Source organism: Egretta garzetta, unplaced genomic scaffold, assembly GCF_000687185.1.
Source record: "Egretta garzetta isolate BGI_Z169 unplaced genomic scaffold, ASM68718v1 scaffold351, whole genome shotgun sequence".
Taxonomy (NCBI): Eukaryota; Metazoa; Chordata; class Aves; order Pelecaniformes; family Ardeidae; genus Egretta; species Egretta garzetta.
Window position 1 is genome coordinate 18853 of NW_009258489.1, and position 2250 is coordinate 21102.

Genomic DNA, 2250 nt, shown 5'->3' on the forward strand with positions numbered 1-2250 from the left:
TATGGTTTTAAACAACATGGGTCAAAGAGGACTATAGCCTGCTCTGGCCTCCTGGGCAGTTTCCAAAACAAGACAGGGGCTGTGTTAGCAAGCACTCTTGATTAATGGCCCAGGCAGCTAAAAGGCAACTGGCATCCATTCCCCAAAATGAGCCAGCTCCTTAAAAAACATCTCAGAGACCAGTTCTTCCCCTAAGAAACCAAAAAGAGAGACTGCACTGCCAATCTGGGATGGCTTTGGCATATATCTCAATGAATGCCACATCTTTGTCTTGAGAGAGATTGGGATTAGAGAGATCTGGGTTTGGCAGAAGGTAGGCAGAGGGCCTCTGATTGACTTTGCTATCTGTCTCCAAGAAGTGACCATTCTGGACTCTCCCACAGTGTTCCTGTGTGCTCATAGACCAGGCTAGACCCGTCATGGCCCAGAAGCAAGACAGTTCTGGGAGGGGTGCAAGGGACTTTGCAATGTACTACCATTGCACTCCGGAGTCTGTCCAGAATGATTCATGTATGAATGCAGATCATCTCTGCTGTAGAGCATGTGAAGAGGGAGAGCAGAAAGGAGAAACCATTGATGCTGCCTTCATCGGGCAAGCCTAGGAGATATGTGCTGCTGGATGTGGCAGCTGTGGGAGGTGTGCTGCTGGTGATGGGTCCCATACAGCATGCCAGGGAGCATCATGAACACCAGAGACAGCCTGTGGCTCTCCATGTGGCATTTTATTTTGCTGCTTTCCCAGCATGTGTGAGGGGTGCTGTAAGACTGAGACAATCTGGACAGTCAGGAAACCTGGTGTGGTGGTTTGACCCTGGCCAGACACCAGGTGCCCACCAAAGCCACTCTTATCACTCCCCCTCCTCAGCTGGACAGGAGAGAGAAAATATAACAAAAGGCTCATAGGTCGAGATAAGGACAGGGAGAGATCACTCAGCAATTACCATCATGGGCAAGACAGACTCAATTTGGAGAAATTAATTTAATTTATTACCAGTCAAGTCAGAGTATGATAATGAGAAATAAAAAACTAAAACACCTCCCCCCGCCCCCTCCCTTCTTCCCGGGCTTAACTTTACTCCCGAATTCTCTATCTCCTCCCCCTGAGCAGCACAGGGGAACAGGGAATGGGGGTTGCGGTCACTTCAACATTTGTGGTTTCTGCTGCTCCTGCCTCCTCAGGGGCAGGACTCCTCACGCTCTGCCCCTGCTCCAGTGTGGGGTCCCTCCCATGGGAGACAGTCCTCCATGAACTTCTCCAATGTGAGTCCTTCCCATGGGCTGCAGTTCTTCATGAACTGCTCCAGCGTGCTCCAGCGTGGGTCCCCCGTGGGGTCACCAGCCTGGCCAGCAAACCTGCCCCAGCCTGGGCTCCTCTCCCCACGGAGCCACAGGCCCTGCCAGGAGCCTGCTCCAGCATGGGCTTCCCACAGGGTCACAGCCTCCTTCGGGCACCCCCCTGCTCTGGCGTGGGGTCCTCCCCGGTCTGCAGGTGGAGATCTGCTCCCCCGTGGGCCTCACCATGTGCTTCACCACGGGCTGCCAAACATCTTTATTTCCCTAGTGATACTATGAAGGTTGCTGGTTTTTCCCAGCCCTGCAGATCCCTTAGATACAGTATCACAGGTCAGATGTGTTCATTAAAGGGATCTGCATTGTCGGTTAAGAGGTTCATGTATTTGTCCCCTATTCGTGAGGTAAAATTAGGGATGCTGAAGTAAAAAAGACTGAGCAGAATTAAAAGGCAGAACTGGAGTTGTGCAGGACCATTGCTTTAGGATTTATCTGAGGATTAGTTTTTAGTTTCGCTTTCATCTTTCCTTGAAATCCTGCAAAATAGAAACCAGACACCACCACCCCCCTCCGCTACAAATACACACACACACATCACCCCCACCCCCCCAGCCCGAGCTATTCCCCTCTGTCATTGGCAGATTTGAAGTGCTGGGGTAAAAAAAAATGTCAGAAATATGGCTTTCAGCCAGCCCTCGTCGTGCTTATGCTGAAGCACTCTATTCCGAGACTGCACAAACTGCCGCTAACTGTTTTATTAGTGTAGATGAGCTTTGCTGTCACTCCATGACTTCTGTCTGCCTGGGTGCTGTGGTGGAGATGGTCAAGCTGAGCTTCAGCTGGAGGATGACTCAGAAACCAGCGCATGTATTTGCATGTCTTACAGCTGAGAGTCCAGGCGGGGGGGGGTCTTAATAGGAACTGAAACCAACTCGTGAGAACTCAGAGGATTTGTGCCTT

The 2250-nt window shown here is 51.1% G+C and overlaps 1 protein-coding gene across 1 annotated transcript in view; it reads left to right on the plus strand.

The window, feature by feature from the left end:
* The first annotated feature begins 419 nt into the window (after nucleotides 1-419).
* EPSTI1 (epithelial stromal interaction 1) overlaps nucleotides 420-2250 on the plus strand; it is a 55363-nt gene continuing 53532 nt past the window's right edge. The window contains exon 1 of the mRNA XM_035900917.1: nucleotides 420-592. Within this exon, the coding sequence (XP_035756810.1) occupies nucleotides 420-592 (173 nt within the window). The remainder of the gene's footprint in view (nucleotides 593-2250) is intronic.